The 24,648-nt window shown below is 45.9% G+C and overlaps 1 protein-coding gene across 3 annotated transcripts in view; it reads left to right on the forward strand.

Moving 5' to 3' along the window:
- FYB2 (FYN binding protein 2) overlaps positions 1 to 24,648 on the forward strand; it is a 365,509-nt gene that overhangs the window by 102,598 nt on the left and 238,263 nt on the right. For all 3 annotated transcript variants that reach the window (XM_069642109.1, XM_069642107.1, XM_069642108.1), the window contains exon 3: positions 20,318 to 20,488. In XM_069642109.1, coding sequence (XP_069498210.1) covers positions 20,318 to 20,488 — 171 coding nt within the window. The remainder of the gene's footprint in view (positions 1 to 20,317; positions 20,489 to 24,648) is intronic.

The raw sequence follows: 24,648 nt of genomic DNA on the forward strand, positions 1-24,648 counted from the left end.
GGACACAGGAAACTAGGCCACCACATTCTGCCAGCCATTACCAGGCTCGCAGAATCCAGGAGAGCCTAGAAGATCAGACGGGCACCTCTGGTAGCAGTTCCTCTGATTCAGCGAAGGAGTGGACCAGGGTCACCCAAACCAAAAAAGAAAGCAAGGTCAGAAGGGTCTTGCTCAAGGATCCCCTAAAGCAAATCAAAGCAATAAGGAGCGTCATCACGCCCTATCATAAGAAAGCAAAGTATTCAGTTTGGGAGCACCTAGAGCTCATTCAACAGATGATGGAAACTTTCCATTTGAAGGACAGCCAGAGCTGTATTCAATATGTGAAATGGACCACCTCTCCATAGTACTCCAGCTTCTTTGCGGGGTTGGAGGACCAGAATCATTCTAGATGGTCCACCTATAGGGCGGCCATCTTGAAACATTTTTCTTTGCACAGGAATCCTCAGGAGGCTCGCAAGACAGCCTACACCTTGCAATGTGGGGTAGATCAGCCCCACAAGAATTTGTTCAAGAATTAAAGCATGTCTTTGCACAGACCACCAGAAGGGTGCGCACTGACAGCAAAGAGTTTGTGAATACTTTCTTCCACGCTCTACCCAAGTACATCATGACCCAGCTAGTGAGAGACTTTCACCAGAAAAGATCACTAGACCGGGTCATCGAACAAGCCACCCGCATTTGAGGTACAAAGGCCAGTGGAAAACAAAAAAAAAGCCCCAAAACAACCAACACCCTTGCTGCTGCTAAGGTGGCAGAGGTGAAGGTTGGCCCCATTTTAGATTTAGAGATGGGGGCCTAAAAACTTGCCTGCACAGAATCAGAACAATCCTAAGCCCAGAAGGCCCTCGGGCCAATCACAAACGGGGATCCAGGGAGGCAATCCCACAAATGGGACCCCTAATGCCCCTGACTACATTAGCCCCCGTTACAAGGGGAACAGACCCATCCTGGGTTATGTGTGGACTCCTCCAGCCCAAGGGGGTAGGGGGGTCCAACCAAACCGCAACTAACCCAGGGAACTTCCCTCCTCACTTCCCCCAGGAGGGCAGTAATCCCCCAAATACTTGACAGAATTTCTTCCCAAGGTACCCGCAAAACTTTCAATCCAAAACTATCCATCCTTCTCTCCCCACTTTACTAAGCCCAGACAACACAATCTGGGAGAGGGGAGGCCAAGGGTGGAGCGGTACCCACATTTTCCAAACCCAGGATATTTTGGGAGAAGGGATAGCTACCCTTCCTGGGATCAGCCCAGGGGAGAAATGATAACCCCGTATCAGCCTGAGCGGGTGTCGCAACTAGAGTGCCAGGTCCAAAACATGGCACAGGATCTGGGTCGCATGCTGAGGGCTCAACAGAACCCTCAGATGAGCATGGCGGGGCAGAATGCCTCTAACCCAGGACCTGGTTGAAGTGGGAGAATGGTATAACACCCTCCCCCCAATCTCATCCAGACCATGACCTAGGGGATCACGGCCCAGCCACCCCCCACGAGAGGAGTTCATCTACTTACCAGACGACAAAGTACCCTGTTTCAAAAACCTACACATACGAGGAATATGCACACCAGCGTGCCATACTCAAACCGACGCCTGCAACATGGATCAGCTCGACTAGAACAGCCATGAGTATTCACATCGTTCGAGATGCCATGATGTCATAGCCAACAGACAAGAACACACATGCCACCATGCACACTGGTCACTCACACACCAACCCACATGAAGAACATACTCCGTGTTATGACGTAGCGGAATGTCACACCCACGGACAAGCATAGTTGTTATTTTTCACATAGGACTTCTACAGCACCGCAGAAACGCAAGACGCCTGAAGAGCTAGTGTATATGCTTGCTGATGCTTCCTCGCTACCTATCCCTATGAAGACGCTACCATGTATATCTAATTTTGCCTATGATGCTTCGTCACCCTGCGATTCCCATAATATGGATTATGTACTGCCATCTGCGAAGTAGGCCCAAGTAGGCCCCAAGCAAGAGTCCCCTGACCAGAGCCTCGCAAACGAAAACCCTCTCAGAACAAAATACAAGAGGTGACCATGCAGAACGAGCCCCAGCGTGAGCCCACGGTCAAGGCCACGATGTTGCAATGGGGGAACTCCGCCCAAAGAAAAATGGGTCCCAAAGGATCCAAATCCAGACTGGGTAGATGTGGGGACTGAGTTAGCACAGCCCATCATCCGACCCCAGAATCCTCAGCATGAAAATCCCCTGGTTCAAACCCATCCGGGTGACTGCCTCCAAAAAGGGGGGGGGGCAGCCCAGAACCAGGGGAACCGAAAACTTCTCCCATATCGAGCTGTCACCTTTTCTTTTCAGATTCCCAAGACTCCAAACAGAATTCTGCCCAAATCGCCTCTCTCTGTGTCCAAAGCCAAGAAACTAACCCACCAGTTGTCCAAAAAATGTACATTATCTGTGCCCCCTTGAGGAGAAGGAGGGAAGATTCTATGCCCCCGGTCCAGATACAGGGGCAGTGTACAATTTTGGCGTTGTAGACACTGGATCCCAAGCTACCCTTCTGTCAAAAAGGGCCTTTGATAAACTGAATTCGGGAAGGGGGGAGAAATACCAAATTTCTCTCACCCGTCTTCCTGGACAACTTGAGAACTTCGACGGGAAGGAAATTCCCTTCGAGGGGACTGCGGATTTGGATATTAAAATTGGGCAACACAAGATGAAGCACCCGGTCATAGTTGTAACTCCAGAGGGCACCACTTGTTTACTAGGGAATGGCATCCTGCGAAGGTTGTCTCCCCTAATAGATTGTGTAAACAAGGTCCTCTGGACCCAGACTAGCCGACCAATAAAATTAAAACAGAGTGTCAACCATGTTAGTTTAAACGGCACATGCCACATGGTTGAACAAAAATCTGACCAAGTAGAATTTCACTTCCAGAACAATCCGATCCCAGATGTGACCGTAATAGCAGTAGGACAACAAACTGGTGATGGGGGGTGGGGGGGCGGTCCTCTCTATTTCTGAAAATCAACCTTCCTTCCAGCCTAAGGTGGCATTCCACACTGGAAGGAAACACACTGACATTCTTTACAAATTCACAATCTGAAAATCCCACTCCTATAGTCCAGAAAGATGAGAAATCAGCTCAAAGCCTGGCTGATATTCAGAAAATTGGAGGGAAGTTGTTCATCCCTATTCAGTTAAATGAAGGGAAGGACTCTGTTCTCGCTCGAGTGTGTGTGAACAATGGTAAGATCTTCATCCGCGAAGCCATGTTCTGCAAACTCACAAAAGATCCAGCCATTCCCACATTTAAACTGGTAGATAAATGGGAAATGGACCTGGAAACGTCCAATTCCAAACATCTCCTGCCAAGCAGGTGTCTGCTCAATTTCCATAGGCAACAAGAGCATAGTCCATAATTGTTGGGTTTTGCGAGACGTCACTGCCGCCTTTTACTTAGGCAGTGACATTCTAAATCACTTTGCCATTAGTTTGGACCTAATGAACTTCAAAGCTTGGTCCCGATTAGCGGATAAACCCATGGGCTTTGATGACCCAGAGAAACCATTTAGGTCCGCTCAACTGCTGATGCAGTTGAAATTCAGATTGGAGAGGAAGTCACCATCCCAGAAAGGACCTGACCATTCTCACTGGAAGTGAAAGAGAGGACAGAAAATGAAAAACCCTGACGCCTATATTAATTTTAATGCTCATTTCCAACAGCAAGGGTTGGGGGTAAACCCAACACCACTAGTCAATTTAGAACATGATACCATTCCAATAGAGATGGATAACAGCGAACTAAAGAGTATCACTCTAGCCGCAGGCACCATTATTGGAAAGGCGGTTGAGGACGATTCAACAATTGTGAGAAGGCACTCCTGGCAACGGTGTGGGCATTGAAGAATCACCGCCCGTTTATCCAGGAGGAACACATCATAGTGGAGACTCTACACCAGCCTCTGCAATATCTCCAAAGTGACAGAATCTGGGCCGGAAATGTGAGTAATTTCCGAATTACTTCCTGGATTCTGTCAATGCAAGGCTTTCCTGTGGAGGTCAGATATGGCCAAAACAAGAAGAGTCCCCTCGCGGAAGGTCTGGCTGACTTGCATGATTGTGCCAGAGAAAACTGTCTCGAGGACGAAAGTCTTAAAATCAAGGACAACATGGAGGCCTACTTTAATTCCCCACAGAAAGTCTTGGAAGAAGGCCAGTGTGAGGGAATGCCCACTGTCTATGTGTATGGATGCTCCTACCATGTTGACAACAACGGGGGAAAAGAATGTGTGGCGGCATAGGGAATACATGGGTGAACGTCGCCCAGAACCCTCTGATGGGTACAAGATTGGTCCCAGAAGTAGTCAAGTGGCAGAGTTGATGGCTGTGCATCAATCCATCCTCACTGCTGTCCAACACCAACTCCACGAACTGGTCATAATCACAGATTTGGATTATGCACGGAACGGATTCGTGGAGAACCTGGTTAACTGGAAAACCAGAGGCATGTTGTGTGTTAATAACAAACCATTGAACATGGAAAATGTATCAAAAATATTGATGATCTGGTCACCTCGAATGGGATGACAATCTACTTGAAAAAGATCAAGCGTCATTTGAAAGTAGAGGGACCAGACAAAACTGGAAATAACCTAGCTGATCAGCTGGCCAAAACCTGAGCCATCCAAGGGGATCTACTTGGGATGGAGCCCCTGCCAGGTCACTGCTATCACTAGGTCCCAGACAAATGCTCACAATGAACTCTCAACTGTACAATGGAGTAAGGAGACCCCAGATACTAATTTGTTTACGGCTCAAAAAGGGGATCCAATAATTGGTACATTTTATCGACAAATTGAGGACCCTGAGAACTTTCCCCTGACGGATAATGATTACATAGGGAAAGAGGACCTCAGAGTGTTGATGAAATGTCCAAAAATGTTCCGAATCCAAGACAGTTTGTTGGTGAGGAGATCCCTAGCTGGCCATGATCAGTGGGTGGTCCTACCTCATTCCGAAGCCTGATGCTAAGTCACGCCCATGATGTGGCCACAGCCAGTCATACGGGGTTTCATACAACACTTGAAATCTTAAGAAAGGTTGCATACTGGCCACACATGGGGCAGGACCTCGACCAATACTTGAAGGGGTGTCTTGTGTGTGCACAATTTCAGCCAACATCCCTCACACACTATGCGCCTCTCCAAAAGAGGGGGATAAGACTGCCCTGATCAGATTTACAAGTCGATTTTATTGGGCCCGTGATTCGCTCCTCTAGGGGGAACAAGTACATGTTGACCGTGACATGCTTGTTTACTAAGTGGGTGGAATGTCTCCCGGCCCCAAATTGCAAAGCAGAAACAGCAGTTGCCCTGACGATCAACCACATCTTCTCGCGTTTTGGACTACTCCAAAGGATTGAGTCAGACCGAGGTAGCCACTTCACTAGCAAAGTGATGACAAAGATGTGGGAGATACTTGGGGTCAAAAGGAAATTACACATTGCTTACCGGCAAGCCTCTAGTGGTGCAGTAGAGAGATACAAGAAGACAATTGTGTGAGCATATTAAAAAAGTTTGTGGCAGATTCTGGGCCAAGTTGGGATATTCGATTACCTCTTGTCCTGATGGCCATCAGATCTGCAACAAAAATGTCACTGTTTGAGCTGATGACTGGACGCAGGATGGTGTTTCCCCAGCATCTGCTCTACAGAACCCAAGAGCAGACATTGATCAATGCCTCCACAACTCATGAGTATGTTGAAAATCTGAGAAAACACCTTCAACATGCTTTTGCCTATGCTCCGCGAAATCTAGAAAGATCTGCAGACAGCATGAAGACCCACTATGACCTAAAGACTACTAGAAAAGAATACCATGTAGGAGACCGGGTCTACTTATACAATTTCCAAAGGAATCAGGCCAAACAGCGCACATTTTTGCCTAGCTGGCGGGGCCCCTTTGAAATTGTAGACAAAATATCACCAGTCGCCTACAAAATCCATATCCCCAAAGGCAGTTTGGCAGAGGGGGAAAATAAGTGGGTCCATATCAACCAACTGAAGTGTTGCCATCCTAGGCACACTCTGCAGCAACTAGAGGATTATTCTGGAACCCCACTGGGGGCACTCGAACTCCCTAGAATTCCAACTATAAAAAACTATTCCATCTGTATAATCAATAACTTGCAAATAGAAAAATTGTTCTTATGTCAAAATTTATGTATCTGCCCCACTACATAAATAGTGGTGAGGAAATGTTTACAAATATGCTTTTGCTTTGTCATCCTAGAATTGTAAACCATGGAGACTAAAACCAAGGAGGACCATCCAGGGACCGGAAGGAAAGATCCAAGGAGCCCGGGGTATCTCTCCATACTCTCATCAGGAATCGGCGAGGAGAACCGGTCGATCCACCACTGATGGGAGAAGCAGAGGAATTTTGCCATTTGGACCAGAAAGAAGAAACTGATCATCCCAATCTTGTGCCTTCTCCTTGATGGGTGGTCAAAAGACGCATCACGAGGGGGGCTTGTGGGATGTACTGACCCACTAGCTCTGCCCTGCGACATCACTGTGTGCTGGTGGCACCAGAACCAGCAAAATAGCTGCAAAAAGCCCTATGCGCGCTAAACCTACGAAAATTGCGTAGTGAAACCAGAAAGATGGCTGTCAATCTACATTGCCTGTGTCAGTGGTGGAACAGGAGACCACACTGCTGAAACCTGTAATTGGGCTGCCCACAGAGTCAAATGGAAACTTCATGAAAGGCAGTGCTTTATTGCAGGGAAACCTAAATGTGCTCAGAAATCCTTTTTTTCCTTGGTTGCTGAAATTACAAAATAATGGTTCAAAGCATCAGAAAATATCTAACATCCTTGCTGGGTGTAACCCTGACTTGAATTAAAGAATCCACATAAGCACACAATGACAGGAAAGCAGAATCCATCAGAAGAATATTCACATTGAAAGGTGTGCTTGTATGTAAAAATCTGTCAGAATATGTGCGCAGTACCACCGGCCGCCTGTATGAAACCTGTCATTTAATTGCATTGGAAGCTTAAACTTGTGCAGTTAAAATCAAATGGTTGGAGTTAAGTGATTTGCCATTCAAATCAATATAGGTTGCAACTATTTAATCTCTATGTTTTAAAGACTGGGATGAGAGTTTCGTTTGCCTGTTTTGAAAATGTAAGTTTATTTTCATCACAGAAAAATTTAAACAAAGTGGATTTTTAAAATCAGCCTGATGCCAGCCAAAGAACTTCAAAGCAAATTCCACAGTTGCCCAAAAAAAAGGCATCTCTCCTGCTTCTCATCAAAGCCCAGGAACTCCCATCTAGGTGTTAATGAAGAGGGGAGGGAATTTTGCTCTGCTGCTTACTGGGAGAGACAAAGGACTCCCTTGGCTGCAAAGAATATGCAGATGCAAGTGTCAACAGAAACCCCTGCTAGAGGAAAGAGGCAGGGATTGCTCTTGACCCACCAAAACTTTGGGGGTGGGACAGACAGTGTTGTATATTCTGAAAGCACATAAAAGTATATTTTTGAAGAGGACTGACACAGAACTGTGCGAAATTGTAAAAATTGTAAATTTACAGTATTGTTACTGTGACATTTTTGGTCATGTTTTAAAAGTACTCTGAACTCTGTGCTATGTTCAGAGACATGACTACAGAATTTGTGGTTTTGTAGCAATTGTGGTGATGCCAGAAACATGAAACTTCACATGATTGTGCTCAGATATCATGCGCACATGTGTGTAAAAGTGGGGATAAATCCGACCTTGGGAACCAGACCAAAAGTGCAAAAAAATGCCAAATCTAGACCCAAGCTCTCACCGTAATGGGGCTTGGATGAATACTTGCTCCACCAAATCTGTGATCTCAATATGCCATTACAAGCAAGTGTGTAAAATTGTAAATATGTCTTGTATGAAAAATAGATTTCCTGTGCAGAAACAAAGGGGAGGTTTTTCCCTAGACCATAAAACACAGCGTCATGATGACACCCTGTTTTCTTCTCAAATCAGGGGAGAGGAAAGACCCTAACCAATGGAATACCTAGGTGTGAGCCTAGTATCATTCAGCCTACACACCCCTTTAGGAAACACATAAATAGAGATAGCTTAGGACCTAAAGAAATGCACACATTCACCCACCATCCGATTGCTGGCGGAGCACTTTGCAAGAGAAATCCATATTCCAGACTCCAGACTCTAGAACTTTGAAAGCAGAAAGGGTCACTTTCAAAGCTGAACCATTCACAGCTTGGCCTTTTAAAAATCCAGAAACCAGATTTTACCCCAGACCTCTAAGGGGAACCAAAAAGAACAGCCTGGCTGTGCTGTGCTGCTTCTTTCTTGCTCAAATGATTGCCAGTATCCAAACATCCAGCCCAGTAGAGCTGTGCTGTGACCAGATAGCTGCGAACCAGAACCCGTGAGATCCAGTCCAATCCCGCTGTGCAGTGTCCAGAGTGCCTTGCTGATTGCAGAACCAGAGCGCCTTGAGTCCAGTCCAGTGTGCTAGCAGAATTCCAGTCCAGAAAGATCCCTGACTAGATCTCTGACGGGTCCATTCCAAACGTTGGTATGAGTATATCCATAGCATAGGAGTGTCCCTAGCATATGTATTATCCATAAGTCATCCTATCCAAACCCATTCTCTTATTTCCCGGACTGCATTGTGAAAATCTTTTCTTACCTGAACTCTTTCTCTTACCCTATAGTCCTTTTTAATAGTAGTGCTAAAATCATCTTTGCGCTAATATATTTTCTAAAGAAAGGTAAGTGTCTCGGCAGGCCAAATCAACCAGTGATATCCTGGGCTGGTGGCTGCGATGTTGTGTAGTTTGTGGCTTCATATTCTACCCTAGTATAAAGAAATCTTGTTTGTCATTTTAAAAAGCACATCTTTCTTTTGCAAATTTTGACTCTTTCTGATAAAAATGACCTCCATAAAAACCTTCATAACTTCGTCACCGTGTATGCTAGACACGGAATTCAAGTGTCTACTTGAAGCTAACATCCCCAGCTTTCCAATAAACCCAACTTCGCATCCTACCTCCTTATATTTATTCCGCAAATGTGCTTACTGCGTGTGGAAAAGTTTGCAGCAAATTTTTCATTTGGCTCAAATCTATCACGTGTGAAATAGCTGTTCATTGCATTCGACCTGAAAATTAAGTTTTCAAACTGCTAGTTACGCAATAATCATTGCTAGTGTCTGTGTGATACCATACAAAGCGGCTCCCACTAGTATTGAAACAATTTTAGTGAGTTAAATCAATTTTCAGTATTTTTACCATTCTATTCAAAGCCAACTTTAAAACCATTTTTGACAAGTTTGCACTCATCCCTGTTTTTTCTCTGTGTTTGCTGGGGGGGAAATTGGGACTGATACTCCTTTGTTGAATTCTGTATTCCTGAAACCTGTTTTCTCCCCTTCCATCTCTTTATATTGCATATTGGGGGGACTGAGTAGTGTGCAGGGGGAAAGAGTAATTGCATTGCAGTTTGATTGAACCCACACCAAAAGTTTTATTCTATGCTACATCATTTTTCCTATCATTACTCTGTGTGATTAAGAGATTTATGTGACATCACCCCATTGGTGATCATTGTATAACCATTCAAGTAGTGCGATATATATATTGTGAAATATTTTTAACTTTGCAAAACAGCCGGCTTCCTGGTTCAGTGTGACCGGGGGGATTCAAAGAGAGGGGTGTGATATAAGGGTACATCATTCATAAATAAAAGAACTTATAGACATAAATGAATAATTAAGGGTTTCAATTGTGCATCCCATGCAAGGCATTGACTTAGGTGAAGTGCCGGGTTGGAATCACTTACAACTGTGAAAGCCACCCTCCATCCTAGTTACAATGCCACCCGCACAACATTACACTGCTGGTTGTGTGTGCCATACTCACATCGGGCTCTCGGCTGCTGGTGCCGCTCGACTGCAGGCATCCCTCCCAATCAGGTCGCCGCCTCTCCTCGTCTGGACCACGTCTGGACATTCACCAACTGACGGGCGGGATACTTCTGAAGTCGGTTCCCAACGGCCAATCTCCAGATTGCGCTGTCCGGTCATCTCTCAGTTCCGCGATGGTCCTGCTGTCCTCCAAAGGGGTCAACGGCAGAGTGGGCCGCGTTGCCAGGCAAGTGGCCTCGCTCTGGTCTATCTCACTATCTCAGCAGTGCCTCCAACTTGTCGGTGTAATTTCCTGGGGTCGGCAGGGCCGTCAGTGTACCTGCGGGGTTGGGGAGGCCCCAACTCCTCCTGCGTCCCAAAGGAGTATGAGACACACACAAGAGCAAAAAGTTACTGCTGTTTATTGCAAAAAAACAGACAGGGACAAGTTCTCGGATCACAGGAACCCAGGAAACCTCACAACCGTGGTGGGCTCGCAGGCCCTTTTTCCAGCTGTATGGCGCGGCTACTTTTGTCACCTGGGAAAACTAGCCCCAAAACCTAACGCTATCTCGGGTTGGCTCCCCGAGTGGTAGGGTCAGTATAGGCCCATATATAAGAAAATGTTATTGGTAGGGAAAGGGTCAGGTGTTATGCTTGGGTTATCCCTAATAGTTGCTACATGAAAGTTGTTACAAGGGGAAAATTAGTGATTGGCTAAACTACGTAGCGTCAGTGGTTAACCCCTCGTATTCAGATTGGTTCACCCGCGAGCCCCCAAGCCTGGGACCATCGCCGTTCCCAGCTCGCGGTGTACCTGGTGCTGGCAACAATGTAGGACTGTGTCAGTAGCGGACAATGGATAGGTATGACTATGGGCTATTGGGTGTAATTTTTCCATCGCTGTCGGTGTCCAAGTTGTCACTTCATTGTTGCAGTCTGTGTCCCAGACGTGAGACCCCAGAGCTTCTCTGGTCCTTGGGGCTTGGTATCGTATCAGGTCGGCCTAGTCACGTGTGGTGAGACCGTGGCTGGAGCAGAATTACAAGTATTTCATTTGTATTTCGGCTCAGAGGAGCATTTAGCAGTAGCAGGTGTAACCTTGGTGCGGGAGTGCGGCGTGTAGATTGTAACTTTGTTGCCTTGGCAGCGGGCTCTCGTCAGGGTTCGTTCTGCATGATCAGCATCTTGCAGCCTCGCCTGAGCTGCTCTGGCCTGAGGACTCTGGTTTGCGGCCTACCTTGGCCTAGCTCATGCGTGGCGGTACACAGTCCATAATACGGGGATCGCATGGGCGACATGGGGTCTTATGCATTAGTCCATAAATAGGGCTACCTCTTCATAGCTTTAGTAGCGAGGAAGCGTCTGCAAGCATGTACACAAGCTCTTCTGGCGTCTTGCGTTTCTGCAGTGCTGCAGTTGGCGTATGTGAAAAATAACAATGATGCATATGTGCGTGTGAGTGATCCTCTACGTCCTAGTACTGAGTATGTTCTTCGTGTGGGTTGGTGTGTGTGTGATCCATGTGCTTGGTGGAACATGTGTTCTTGTCTGCTGGCTATGTCGTCATGGCATCTCTAACGATGGTGATGTTGGTGGATGATGTCTAATCGAGTTGGTCCATATGGTCGGTGTCGGCTCCACCTGAGGTCCCAGCCCGAGGTTGGAATGACGCGCAGCCTGCGTGGGGGTGTGGGGCGTGGCCAAGGTGGACCTTGATGTCCGGGGCGGCAGTAGGCTGGTCGAACTCCTCACGCGACGGGTGCCTAGGTCGTGACGTCATAGGCCTTGGTCTGGACGAGAATCGGGGGAAGGGATCGTCCCATTTTCCCACTTCAGACTTCTGGGTACCAACAAGCACCATCCGAAAACCTATGTAACTAAACCTGTACCAAGCCATCCAGCAGCGACCAGAACATGCCCAGTTCTTTGGGAAACTAAGGTACAGCTAACTTGCATTAGGAATCCTACCTCTAGTCCTAGGGAGTGTAAATATGAAATAAAATCCCTAATGTCCCTGCCAAAGACTGCACAATCTCCAGTAATCCTCAAACTGCAAACTCTTTGAAAAATACATAAACCAACAGTTACTTGAAGGATGTTGTAGGAGTCTGCATGGAGATGAGATTCTGTTAAGGTTCAAGAAGTGAGAGGATCATAACCAAATCATTTCTGCTATCTGAGACATGCTTAGAAGCAACACAGACTCGGACGCTCCCCCATCACAATAAGCATCTCAGTTGCCTTTAACACAATCAACCACAAACCGCTGATAAATGAGCATAAACCGGGGGTAGAGAATACAACATTAAGCAGGATGACCTCACTTCTTTCAAACAGAAAAAAAACACTTGCCTCCATTCAAATGAATCCCATGGGACATTGCATGTGGCATGCCACAGAAGCCCATCATCTATATTTCCTCCCTAAAATCCCAATTGCTACTTAGAAGAAGACCTAATCAAGAAGCAAAGTATTAACTGCTGCAACTAAATATGTGCCAAAAAAATTGTGTATGAAATCATACCAGCTAAACCAAACCACAAAAGGATGTGGCCATAAGTTTAATTCTGATGGACTCAAGATGACAAAGACCAGGCTATATCACCACCTTCACACAACCAAAAATAATATGCCCAAAATAAACCCTATCACTTGGCTGGAAGATGTTATTGTATGTTCTCTTCCTCAAATCCTATCACTGGACAGTACTTTTTCCACCAAAGATATTTCTAGATTGTTATACTTAACCTACCTTTCCTGCAAAGAACATTTATAAAACACACATGATTATCCAAATAGAAGTATGCCCGCAGCCTCTACATGGTGTAAGGAAGGCATGGTATCAAACAGTAAGACAGACACAAGTGATCACAGTTCAATGGTGTTTATTGAACTTTCAAATGGTTGGTAAAATGCCTAATCCTAAATCTGAATATGAGAGCAAGTTACGACCATCAAATAATAATAACCAGTCCTAGTAGACACTTGTGAAAATAAAAGTGCCTATATTAATAAACCTATTGCCAATCCTTAATTCCAAATAGTGATATGTCACAATATTTGAGCTGTTGGCTCCCATTCCCCATGATTTCTGCATGGGACAAGGCGACACACTCGAGCTTAGTGCACACTCTGGCTTTTCTGGCATGAGGATGCAGTTCAAAACCTCAGCATCAGGGCCTTCTGTGTCAAAGTCTCCATGCCATTCAAAGTCTCTGATGTCAGAGGGCCTGATGCAACAAACAAACAGTAAAGTTACTTTCTTCTTAGGATTTCATTTGGGCAATTTCTTGGGTGATTTACTATTCACTCCGGGTCCCCTTCTGCTGGGCTCCGACCCACTTAACGCAATGTTCTTAATTGATCTCTTGCGTGTCGGACAATTTTTTTTCTCATTTTCCAATCTTTACATTTCTATTTCAAAATCAAAGACTTTCGATTGTTGGCAGGATTTTGCTTGACCCACAAAATCTTTCTCTTTACAATTCTTTACTTTCACTTCCGCCACCTTCGGCTGGATACCTTAACAGAGACATTCCATGGAGCATGCATGCAGTGTCGGGCCACTCTGTTAACAATATCATATCCTTTCAAAGTTCAAACATTCATCAGCTGTTCAACTTTACATCTTTGATCACACACGTTTTAACAATGTTCGTTCCAGTGCTTGGTGTACAATGTTGCTGCTTGCAACCTTGGCTTCAACACAGACCGGTTTTGTATCAGTCTTCCAAACTCACCGGCTGTTTTGATTTCTCTATCACTACTTTGTTCCTGGAGCCAATGATGGTACCACGACAGCTGCTGCTTCTCCCCAACTCAATTAGTCATGTATTAGGAGTGCGGGTACCTCCTACATACAATGCAGGATTCTTCCGACTTATCTCCAGGTCTCAAGTTGTCCAATCTTCGGGTCTCTTGATCATAACAGTTTATTTCCAGAAATGTAAAGGGAATGTCCCTCCTTGCAAGCCCCTCGTAGTTCGCCGTCTTTCGCCCCTCATTCAGCTGTTGTCTCGAAACTGCTGTTTCCTCGTGTGCTTTGCCTTGCTCAGAGTGTGCTTTTGTGCTATGCCTTTTATCCATGTGGGGAAGCTCAATAGCAGTCAGATGTGTCGGTCAATAATTGCTTGACCTCGCCTGACCAATGTCTTGGGAATCGTCAAGCATACTCGGGTGTTGGTTTTTTTTCTCCCAGAGCGGGCTGTCTGTGTGAATGTATTTGTGTAGGGAAAGTGGGGTGGGGGGCATAGAGTTCCTACGTATCCTAACTGGTAGGATGGGGTAAAGGTGTTACAGGGAAGGGGACACCACGTATTGCTATCCGGTGTCCCATTCCCACTCCCTGAACACCCCCAACCCAGGTGATCCTCCCGCACTGGTCCACCCCCAGGAACTGGATCCAAAAGTGATGGCCGTGTCCTGGCAACCTGGATGACAGATACCTGGGGACTAGTGTATGCAACACCTTCTGGTTTCTCACAATGGACTTCTAAGACTTCCACGTCCACCATCTCCAGAAAGAAACACATGATGCATCAAAACTTCTACTCAGACTAAATAAATGAGAATAAAGCCCATCAGCCCTTCACATTCAGCCCTGGCTATTTTTCCATTGTGATCAGACTGTACAAGGTGTAGGGAGAAGTGTAGTATTACTTTCCTGTGAACCAGATTTATTTTGGGGGGGGTCATGGTAAGATATTGGATGGTGAAATCTGAGCCGCACACACTGCACCATGTATAATCTTTATGCCACTGTGAACAGCAGTTTCACTTTACCTGCTGTGTGACAAATGTTTTAGCCCACAGATTTTCATCCCTCCCCATTCACAATGCTCGTTGTAAATGATGGGAGTTGTGAAAGATATTTATATTCTGTACTCTTAGTGGTGAGGGAGTGTTGGGTCTCTTATGCCTTGTGATCATTTTTTCCACAGGTTTACTCATGTACCTCTGATGTCATGTGATTTGATATTTAACTCTTTCAATTTTGCATTTATCAACCAAACTGCCTGCGCCCTTGTATATTGAAGAGCTCGCCATCAACACATGTTCCCTTAGAGCGTTTCAGCCCTCACCCAACCCGAGCAAAATCCATAGGCTTTATTTTGGATTCTTCCAAAACCATATTGTGAAAAGGGCTCAACTGGCTCAACTAGATCTCTCTACTCTTTAGGATCACACACCTGTAGAGGCTGTAGATCTGTTGGCTTCACCAATAAATCGTTGATGGAAACAAATTGATTGGACACGAATTATATGGACTAATCTAGATTGCACGCTATTGAAAAATGTGCTGAGTCACAGCTCAGATTTGCAACAGATCTGTATAGCTCATAACACCGCCTCTTTATAATCAAGATTTCAGCTATCTTTTGTGCACACCCCCACGCATATATTGCACTGTGATAATTATTTGTATTTTTTACCTGGTAAATTCTTGCTAACAATGTTTTGGTCTGTACAGTGCTCCTTTTACCCTGGCAAGGTTTGCACTATTAAACATATATTCTTGGGAGACCGCTAGTGGGCACTGGCCAAGATTGCCATTTAAACGCTAACTTTGCATCGCCCTGCCTAACATTGAGTGCAGTTCTGAAAGGCACCCCTGGAATGACGTGTCCGAAATGGTGGACCAGACCCCCGTGGAGTGCGGCTGCTCCAGGGACCAGAGAACTTTGGTGCACCACGGACCCCCGAAATCCTAAAGTGACATGCATTCAAACAGGATCCAAGTAGTTATAGAGCAGTGGCTTAAGAACCAGGACCCTGGATTGCGCTCTGCGAGAGGCAGATGGTGGGAATACTGGCAGTGAATCGGTGTCACTTGCTTAGCCGGCACCATCTGAGGCACAAGCATTGAGAAATGGCCCAAGTTGATCGTGCAGTGGAGGGCGCAGCAGCGCCATCAAATTGATGGTTCCCTGGACCAGGGCCGTGAATAGTAGCTGCCGGAGACAGAGCCCTGCGATGATGTTAAGAGTCCTGTAGAGACAGGCACTCTCAAGCGGCTCGCTTAGGATCCTTACATGCAAGTCCTTACTTGGTGGTAGAGGGATGACATCGGAATAGCCCGACACGCTGAGGTGGGAGCCATGCTACAGGCTGCAGGGCTGGGTTTTATGGGTGTAAGCCCAGTGCAAATATCTGGATGTACCCACGAGGCCAAAGGCTGGAGGTAAAGACCACAGCCCTCTGGTGTTTGTGAATCCTAAGCTGGTGACAAGGTGTGGCTGCTGAAGAAGGGGCATTGGATGATGATTGTAGGAGGCTGGTGGACACATGATTTTGGACTGGGTCCAAAATACCTTCAGCTATCCCTCCGCAAATACCTCCCCTCACCAGCTCTTTGCTCCTCTACCTCCAACTCACTCAGGGTCAGTCGTTTTTCTAAGAAACGAGCTGAGGGTAGATCTGTCTTCGGCTGGGGCCTCCCTCTGGAACAGCCTCCCTGCCACTCTAAAACTTGAGGAGAACCATCTCCGGTTCCGGAAGCACCTCAAGACCATCCTCTTTTCTTCTGCCTTCGCTCCCCCTCTCCCCTGCTGATCTGTTCTCTCTTGGCACCGTGCACCTGGCCACCCTCTGTCTTTTGGGCCCAGGTACCTGCTCATCCTGTCACACTCCTGCAGTGCCTCCGGGCCAGCCTTTGCACTGGGGTCTGTATCTGTACCCATACAGCCCCCCATTTTTCTTCCTGCACTTAACGGACCTACCTGTCTGCTGCCTTAAACCTAGCACTTGCAAATTGCTGGCTGCATTAGCACTATTTGTTGCCTTTATTATTTAATTATAGGTATTTATCTCTTTCTCCTCTGCTTCGCACCTTCCACCTCTCCCCCCTTCCATGCACTTTTCCTCTCCCCCCTCTTCCATGCACTTGCGCGTTCTCAATGTCACTGGGCCTAGTAAGATTGCTGTTTTGTTCTCCCCTGTTCCCCTCCCTTGTCGCGCTCTGAAACACTTGTGTATGAGCGCGATAGAAATAAAATATCAATCAATAGATTTACTGGAGGCAAGGGACGCATAGAGGGCCGGACAGGGAACCAGGCTTTACAGCATTAAAAATGTGAGAGCAGTAGGGCACTGGGCACAACCGCTGAACACCCCCTCCAGCTCCCCCCCTATGCAAGTGGAGTTAAATGCACACAATTAGGTAGTAAAGAAATGAAGGCACTAAGGTGGGGGGGAATAATTGGCAGGAATGGACAATAACTAGCTCCGTGTAGAGTTGCTGGAAATAATGAAAGACTGCAAGTCCTGGAATTGAAGGAGGCTGAGGTACAGATGAAAATGAACGCCCCCTGTGAGTAACCCGCCAGGTGGATATTCCATTCCATTAAAAAGTAGTCTGGATGTCTAGGAGATGGGACAGAGTAGCCTTAAGCCTTGCATATTTGCCACACCTTTTGCCTTAAAAGATGGTATCATGATATTGTAAGGCAAAGATTTCAAAATGTCGTCAATATGTCACTTAATAGCACAGCAACACTATGGGACCCAAGCCGTTTTGATGCAGCAGACACAATCTCTATGATGGCAATTGCGCAATAGCAGAAATGGCCCAAAACGGATGTGTTTCAGTACTTCCATCTGTTACACCACAATAAAGGTGATCTATTGGGCATGTCTTCCTAGAGTCAACCACTACCTCACCTGAGCACCAGCCATCTACAAACACCAGAACAGGACCAGCTGCCAACCCTGGTAGCAAGCCTACATCAGCACCTCCATACCACTGCAGCTGCCATGGCACAGATGACTGGTGGCTCTTCTTAGGGTGATGGTAGCCAGGCCTTAACTGCCCCCACCCCTGAAGCAGCCTCACAGCATCCTTTCACGTCATCAGCAATGTTATGGGGTTCCCAAGTTCTGCAGGACACCCTTGCAGGTGGATACAAAGACACAAGTATGTCCGTGTGTTAGAGGTAAGTCCCCTATATTGTTAAGTATATCTCTTTACAGGCAGTTGTGCCATTGGCAATCCCGGCACCACCACCCAGGCTAATGCTCGCTCTTCTGCTCTCAATCTCTTATTGACACAGGTGGAACACTGTTGCTCAAGTCACCACCAACATTTCACCTATGACCGATTGATTACCTCATGCTGCAGTCTGGTGCTCACTACAATGACCTATCAAGTTGCATTAATTTCCCCTGTTAGGGAAAAGCTCATGTCCTTCTTCACACATGGACTCATTCAGCGGCTTTTCAGACTCCAAATCCGGGTAGTGTGATTGCAAGTGCCTCTGTTGATATTATTCAATGGGCAATAAAGGTGAGGCAACCACTGTGGTCAGTGGCCCCCCTGCTTAATCCTGTCAAATGGTGTCCAGGAAAGTTCTGGAGGGACTGTCTTTGGGTTGTCAATACTGTGAGATATTGTTTGTCTTCAGTGTGGTGTGATTCTATGCCTGGGCACCAGCATCTTTAGAAGTTCCATGTAAACTATGAATGCCATTGGAGAAAGAATGCCAGAAAGAACAGAAAGTGGGAGGGAGCTGTGCAAGTCTATTTGTTTGCTACCCATCTATATTTATAAACGTGAAAATGTGTGGGTTTGTAGCTGCGTTTGTGGCTTAGAAAAGCGTTTTTCCTTATACATTTCCACACCGTTTCACAAACATGCACCAAATTTTGCATAGTTACCCATTGGGACCCTCCAGACATTGCTGGCTGCATGACAATTGGACACACCATCCCTTTCCCTGGATTTCAGCAGAACTCTAAATTTGTTTGTGGTTTGGTGAAGTGTTGTTCCATATACAATTCCACACCGTTTCACCAATCTGCACCAAACTTTGCATAGTTACCTGTTAGGACCCTGCGGATATTAGTGGCTATGTAACATTTGAATACCTCACCCCTCTCCCCGGAATTCAGCACCTTCACACATGAGACGGTCTCCTGAAATCAGTGAAACATCAATGTGGTCATAGAAGGACCGGTCTCGACACAAGGAACAATACTTGAGGTCCCTGTGGGGCCTCGAAAAACCACGTATCAAGCCCTTAGGATGCACATTTTCCAAGATTTGCACCCCAATTAACTGCACCATTCCAGGGTGAAGGGACAGGTGGGGAGAGACCACTGAAGGTCCAAGTATGCAGCAGCACGCCAACTCTTGCCTTCCCCCAACGCCTGCTCTGGGGTATGTCAGCCAGCCACATGCCCCCATTCTCACTGCAGTTTACTTCAGGGTGCAAAGTACATCAAGAAAAAAGCAAATCGGAACAGCAACCTACAGGATAATTGATTTTCAACAATTGATGAGTGTTTTCATGTCAGTCTACAGAACCCGTTGAGGGACGTTCTGCTTGTTTAAAATGAAACATACCAAACGGACCAGTTAAGTATCAAGTCAGAGAAAAGTGTTGTGAGCAATTTGTTTGCCAGTATGAACGGCTATTTTAATCTAGGAGGGTAAATGAGCAGAAGCAGCAAGTGTCGCATACTTTGAAGCTCTGCCCATGTTGATGTGGCAGCATGGACTGAGTCAAATTGACCAGACAAGAAGCTGCCCTAGCCCTCAATGTCACCCAGTAAACATGTATTAGCATCTGCTGTTTTTTCGTTTTTTGGGTATTTTGGGATTTGACCAGGTTCAGGCTGGCAGGATAAAAGCAGAGAGAGGGAGGATTTGAGAGGAACGATGCTCGTAGGTGAGGATAACCCAATATCTAGCTCGCAGGTAGGAGATGGTCCAATGGAAAGAGTTGGCAAGGGTTTTCCATGGGTGACATGGGAGTGTGGTTTTGGGGGGGAGTCAACGCTGGTGGATCTATTGTTGGTTTGGTTAAGATATTGAATTTCTTTCGATGGCTGGAGGTTTAAGGGGATGGGGCAGAGTTTGGCTTTGTTGGATTCGTTTTTTCTTTTCATTTTGTAGACATATAGTTTTTGATGTGCAGCTGGATTTGAGGGATAACTGGTTTTCCAGGGTGGTGTTGGAGTTCCAAGAATTTTCTCATTTCTTGTGGTGTTGTAAAGGTCGTAGGTACGGATACACCAAGATAATTTTATATCCCATGTATTTAATAAGCAGCTGACGATAAAGTTGATGCTTTCAGGCTGTTCAGAAATACTGAGAGTAATGGAAACACGAAAGTTTTAGTGCCTTTTTTGTGTGTCCCATCTGTAATTGTACATCCATTTCGAGGAACGTGTGCAGAGAAGACTTTTCGCATGCCATCACATCATGGCAAGATTTTACTTTTTATTAGTTGTTTACAATTATTTTTGTCATGCGGTTTCATGCAAGGTATTTTCTGAAGTATGCTTCTACCATGGTTACATGTTGACAGCCGGTAACACATTGTGTAAGACATCAGTTGAGCTAAAAATGTGTAACTACAAAATGGCTTTCCAGAAGAAGTTCACATGTAATATGTTTGTCATTTTATAGAAAACGAAGGCATATTTGAAGCCAAACAGAAGGTTTTCCCATGCATTAAGCCGCTTCCGCCCATTGATCTCCTGGGCGCTCCGCCAAAGAAACCCAAGAGACCGCCATTGGTGGATCTGAGCTCCTTTCTCGCATCTTCCGCTCTGGTGGACGAGGAACCATGTGGGAGAGGTAGGTGTAGAGGTACACATTGTACACTTTTCTATCCCGTTTCAATGAGCCATTCCCGTTCCTTTCTTTGAATAGAAAGGGTATTCTTCAGTAGAACAAAGGCTGAAATTCAAAAGAGTACACTATAGTTTAATTGTTTCTCACTTTCGTGTTTATATCGGATGTGTGGGATCACTTTATAGATGACTCTGAACTGTAATCTCGGGTTTTGCAGAATATTTCCAAATAGTCATCTCTTATGAATTAATTGGTTGCAATGTTTTCTCGTGAATCGATGCTATTTGTTGAAGACATCAAGAAAAGGCAAATTGTACGGGTTAAGTAAAATCAGAGCTTTTATGGCTGTTCAACCCTTTCCCCCTAAAAACATGCTGTTTCAAAAGTAACCACTTGTCCAATCACTTTTCAAAAGGCACTTGGGTTATCTACATTCAAGATGCGTTTGGGTCTGTGTGGAGAATTAAGTTGTAATGATACAGAATTCAAATGCTTCTGCTACTAACCACTATATTTCCTTTTTTTATACTTCTACATTGCATTTTAAAAGGTTTTTTGTTGAATTGCTGATATGTTCTCTCTTCGTTTTTTCCATGCCTTTCTAGAAGGCGTTTTAACTCTTTCCGCTTTAAGATTTCCTGCATCAACTTGTTGAGGGGCTCTGGTATCAATCAGCTGCCGCATGATGCAGAAAGAAGCGTTTGTTATAGTGTTGGTCATTGCCTAGAAGTTAGTCCAACTGTCAAAAATGCCAACATTACTGTTAGGGAGAATTCTCCAGAATGGCTTATTTCCCTTATGGCTAATTTCCCTTAACTACTGAGTCCCTCAGCAGCTTTGCTGGATTTCTAGGAATACTTTTTTTCACCTGGTAAGAGTGTGAGCCTTTTGTCGCACTCTTACATGTGTTTTGCTGTGTGTGGTTAACATGTGTTGTGTTCATAAACTGTGGAGCTTCACCTACTCCAGAGGCATCATCCTTTTACTGTGCGTTACACAGCACCCTCAGTGCAGTGACACAGAGTTGTCTTTTTCAGACTTCCCACTTTAAACTCCATATTCTGGGACTGACTACGGTCTCTCAGAACATGTAAAGTTGCTATTGACTTTATTAGTATTTTTAAATCTGCAGACCCAGTACAAACTACCTTACATAGAGTACTGGAAAGGGTTAATAGTTATCCCTTTTTGTCTGTCTCTCATGGAACATTATTTCGTTCCCCTTTCTGTACACTTTGGTTGGTGGCAGTGGTATCTACCATATTTTTCCTACTGCGGTCTATGTAAATAGCATTGGTACTGTTTTAGGCTATCTTAGTAGCTTCAAACTTAAATCCGCTGGACCCCATTTACTTTTATTTGGTTCTGGGTGGGTTTATTCACCAATTCTTTTTGTAAAGATCTTTCTCGTGTTTTACTCTGTGTGCCAAACCAGGTTTGGTTCCTTTGTTTACAGTCCTTTGGCGGGCATCTGCACAGAAGCCATCCTTGGGCACCTGAGAGTCTGGGGGGACAGAATGTGAGGGAGGGGTTTTAGGCCCCCTGCACAGGGTTCCCTTGGAAACCCAAGTCACACTCTCGTTTGATTGGCTAGGTGACTGTCCTGCCAGGACACCCACCCTGCTGTGTGAGTGACAGCAGGCTGTGTGAATGGGGGAAAACTGCACAAAATGCTGGTCTCTGGGACTAGGAAGGCAGAGTCGCCACTGGATCGAGAGAACCGAAGAGAAGCTGAAAGAAGAGGACCACGACTGAACCTCCCGGTGAAGCCCTGCTGCGGGTCAGAATCTACAAACTTCGACGACAGAGAAGATCTGCAAGGAATCTTCTTCCCTTGAGCTGGTGGGACCAACCAGTTCACTAAACACCAAGCAAGGCCTCCCTCCCCTAGTCGAATTTGCTGTGCATCGCTGCAGTGAACCGGATAGCCAGGAGGCTCGGACCCTGTTTGGGTTTTAAGGAGCACACCTTTTATTCATTGCTTTGCTCTGCTACTGGTTTCTTCCCTGGGCAGTGCAGGACCCTCCAGTCTTTCTACCTTGTGTCTGTCCGACAGTCGTTTCAGGAACCGTGAGCCTGCAGGACCTGCCAGGTACTTCGGTCTCAGCTACAGCTTTCTTTTCCATTTAAGGTACTGTTCTAACCCGGTTGTTCGTTACGTCTGACCGCGGTGAAATTGTTTGAAATCTTTCACCAATCGAGGGCTTGTGCTTTTCTACTCTTTAAATAACTTTACTTCTGACCAACTTCGTTTTGAACACTTGGCAAAGACTTAGCCGCAAACTACTCTGAACTGTGTGAGCCTCTGCAAAGACTCTGTACCATTTACATTGGCCCAGGCCTATTGATTTGAATTTCATGGTAGCATGCCTTTTCTAGATTGCCCTGCCTACTTACTCATTGGTGCTGCTTAATTTTGTATAACCTTGTCTTTCCCTCCCTTTTAAATTGCTAGAGGGCCATTTTGCTCACACTTCATTCTGAGCTTAACTTGTCCAGAATTCATCGGGTGTTTTGTAATATATTGAGTGTGATTTTTTCTGCTGCTTTACTTGGTGAATTGTTTTACAACTGATGTGTAAAGAAATGATATTCTTTTACTCCGAAACCATGAGTCAGTGTTTGTTTGAACCATAGTAATTGCTGTCCTTTTTGTAACTGTTAATACTGCTCACTTTACTCTTGAGATAAGTCTGCTGCTCAGTCATCGCTACCACTTTACTGTGTAGTACAGGCTTGTACCAAAGGTGAATTTGTACTTACACTTGTAGTCTTAATTGTGTGTGGTGTTCCCAAATGGTACTGCATATGATTCTGCCTAACAATTACCCATTCCATTTGGGAGACTCGAGTCCTTTTCTTTCTACTTTGCATTCTGCACGTCAAGACAAGGATTAGCTCAAATGTCTTTCAAATGAAATTGATATTGCTGGCATGTATGAACTCAGTTCAGGAGGAAATGTTTTGTTTGTTGCTGATGAGTACATTCGTTTTCTAGGTTTATGCTGCTTTACAAGATGTTTGAAACATATAATGAGCGGCACAATCCAAAACAGCCCTTCTCTGATGTAGTGTGAACCTTTCACTGGCTCCTGGTTAGACCCCTCTCTGCTTTCTGTCCTGTGTCAGAAACCTGAGGGTGTTCTCACTTGTAGACCCCGGGGATCCTTTGTTCATGAGGCATGGGGAGGGCCATCGCACTTGTACCCTGTCCCTGCGGGCAGACGAGCGATTGAGGATCACCTGGGCAGGGGATCTTTGTGGACTGGGGAAGGAACACCCTTGGGCGAGCCATGGTATCGCCCCCTCCCCTTTCGGACACACCGCTACCGACATCCCATTAGCTTTTTTGGGATACAGCCACCAAGTCCTCTCCTTCCCTGGAAATGTCCCGTAAATAAACTGAAGCAAAAACAAAACCGTCCCTCAATCTCAATACAGACCTAATTCAGAGGGGACACTACATCCCCCATAATGTTGCATACCCATCTAACTACCCTAGGTTTCCCCTGTAGTACACCATCGTACACGGGCAACCTACAATCCAACGCACTGCCTCTTTAAGACTAAGCTTCCTTCAGAGGAACGATAGGCCTTTTACAAAGATAAGTTAATTAAAGGTCATGCAATCTTACCGCTAATTCCACACCTGCAGTCTGTTGACCTGATGCAGGTGTATAAAGGGAGGAGGCTCAAACTCCGAGGAGGTGGTGATCAAGGCACAGCACAGGTACAGGGAGGCTGCATGGCTGAGACCAGCAGGGTATCCCTGAGTGCTGACACTCTGACAGTGAGGAAAAGGCGAGACACAGAGGGGAGCCGTGGTGCATAGAGGAGGACCAAGACCCCAGTGAAGCCCAGGACTGACTGGTGGAGATGCTGGCGTGTTGTGGAGCAGGATATCCCTGCTACGTCTGCAAGGCAGGGAAAGGTGGAGGTAAAGTTTGGAGGCCTCCGACCTCCCCCCCCCACCCTCATTTGTAAACTGCATTCATATTCCCGTAATGAGGCAGCCACCAGGGAGTCTTTCAGGGACAGGAGGAGGCCCTTACCCTTCTGGGAAGCCGCTCTGAGATCTGTAGAGCAGAACGGACATCTCTCGACTCTGTCCGGTAAGCAGGAAATCTGGAAAGCCAGCTGGAGTGTAACCGCGAGGGAGAGAA

Source organism: Ambystoma mexicanum, chromosome 1q (genome assembly GCF_040938575.1).
Source record: "Ambystoma mexicanum isolate Mex_15411 chromosome 1q, UKY_AmexF1_1, whole genome shotgun sequence".
Lineage (NCBI taxonomy): Eukaryota > Metazoa > Chordata > Amphibia > Caudata > Ambystomatidae > Ambystoma > Ambystoma mexicanum.